Below are 1677 nucleotides of genomic sequence, written 5' to 3'. Positions count from 1 at the left end.
GTTGCAAATGTATATTGAAATTTCATTTCATACAAAAGCCTCATAGATACTTACATTAAGGAATAAGAAACCTTGCAAGCATATCTCGATAGTACAGAGCAGCACCTGAATCAGCAGCAATTTGTTAAAGTATTCTTCGATTTTGCTAGCCACCCTATATCACGAGAAAAAAATTTCAATTGACTATCTCCCACCAAAAGACATTGTCACCGGTGGAAAAGTATCGTTCACCAGTTGAGATGCTCGTGCCTCTTGACAATCGAAACAAGCTCCGTTTGAACCTGATCAATGCTTCTGGTCCCATTCTTCTGGTCCATCAATCCCTCCAGCCTCATCCTCAAGTTCTCAAACTGGCTGCACGTGTGCAGCACTAGCATAGCGATAAAAGCATCGACGCCGGTGTAGGGGATCGTAGCACAATAAGCAGCAACCAGCTGGGCAACGTTGGTCAGCACTAGAATCGACGTTGGTCGAATGTTGAATGGAAAATATGCTTGGTACAGTAGCAAATGGTCCTGCGTCTCTTGGTCTCGGTCACATGTGTAGATCGTGAAGGCTCGAACGCTCACGAAAACCGTGACTAGGATGTGAGTTAGCATGCTACACGCGATGGATATGAATCTCGGCAGTTTGGCGGCGGTAAGCATGGCAGTCCTTTCTTCTTCCGCTTTCGAGCGGCCCCAGTCTTCGTAGAAACACTTGACGAGGGACTTCAGACCTTCCAACACAGACAAAAAATTAGAGAGTATGTAACATGCAAGATGGATTATTCCAAGTCTGGCTGAAGGAATTCTGCGGTTTACTACAGTATTGATAGCGCAGAAACTGGGCTCCTTTTTGATTTTAATTATACCTTCTCGGTAATAAGAAGTGAAAAAGATCTTGAGGATTGCGTTGACTGAGGGGATGAGAGCCACACAAAGAGTCTGCGTAATCTCATCCAGGCTTCCGGTTAACATGAACAGATTCGTGGCTTGTGGCAGAGTTATGAAGAGAGCCACCCACACGGTAACTATCACAGCTGTGAAAGTCGACGATGCATCTGAGGTTGCCGTCGGCTCGGGCCAAATACCGACGAGCTGGAGGTTCAATCGGTTCCATCCGATCGCCAGTCTCAGATCTGTACAAAGCAGACGGGCCAAAGTGAAACCTATAAAATTCTAATTCAAATATTTATCTTCTCAAAACTACGTTGCACATTCTTCTTCGGCAGCTCTGTGGGGACCACTTACCACATCTTCCTTACACGAACATTGAATTGAAGATCGCGATTCGTGAAATTACGAACTGCGGATGATCTTCGTTCGGTATGTATTTGTATCTGTACTTTCGACTAGTAATCTTGAAGGTATTAAGTTTTACAAAACATTCTGCGCGAACCACGAAATTATGCTCGGACTGTGTCTCGTACCTTGATCGAGATCCATCGATACCTCGTACAGTTGAGCTGCACGAAGAACTGTCCTCGATACGAAATTCTTGCTCGATGTTTCTCCTACTGTCCATGGGAAGGACGCATGCTCGTCTAAGAAAGTTAGAAGCCACCCCTAGAAAATGTTACGAAGGTAAGTAGAAGTGGAAGGGGATGCCTGGCTGGCAGTTCGTCTGTCTTTAAGTTGATCCACCATTCGAGACACTTCTTGTCGCTGCTTTGAATAAATAATCTATTGAATTCGT

General features: G+C 44.8%; 1 protein-coding gene across 1 annotated transcript; it reads right to left on the bottom strand.

The window, feature by feature from the left end:
- Positions 1-227: 227 nt before the first annotated feature.
- LOC143376576 (uncharacterized) lies at positions 228-1427 on the bottom strand. The gene is made up of 3 exons (XM_076827055.1): positions 1412-1427; positions 854-1120; positions 228-718 (listed from the first exon to the last, which is right to left on the bottom strand). The coding sequence occupies exons 1-3, from the start codon at positions 1425-1427 to the stop codon at positions 228-230; spliced, it is 774 nt and encodes a 257-aa protein (XP_076683170.1).
- Between the last annotated feature and the right edge of the window lie 250 nt (positions 1428-1677).

Source organism: Andrena cerasifolii, chromosome 14 (genome assembly GCF_050908995.1).
Source record: "Andrena cerasifolii isolate SP2316 chromosome 14, iyAndCera1_principal, whole genome shotgun sequence".
In the NCBI taxonomy this organism is placed as follows: domain Eukaryota; kingdom Metazoa; phylum Arthropoda; class Insecta; order Hymenoptera; family Andrenidae; genus Andrena; species Andrena cerasifolii.
This window is presented reverse-complemented; position numbering and strand designations above follow the sequence as displayed.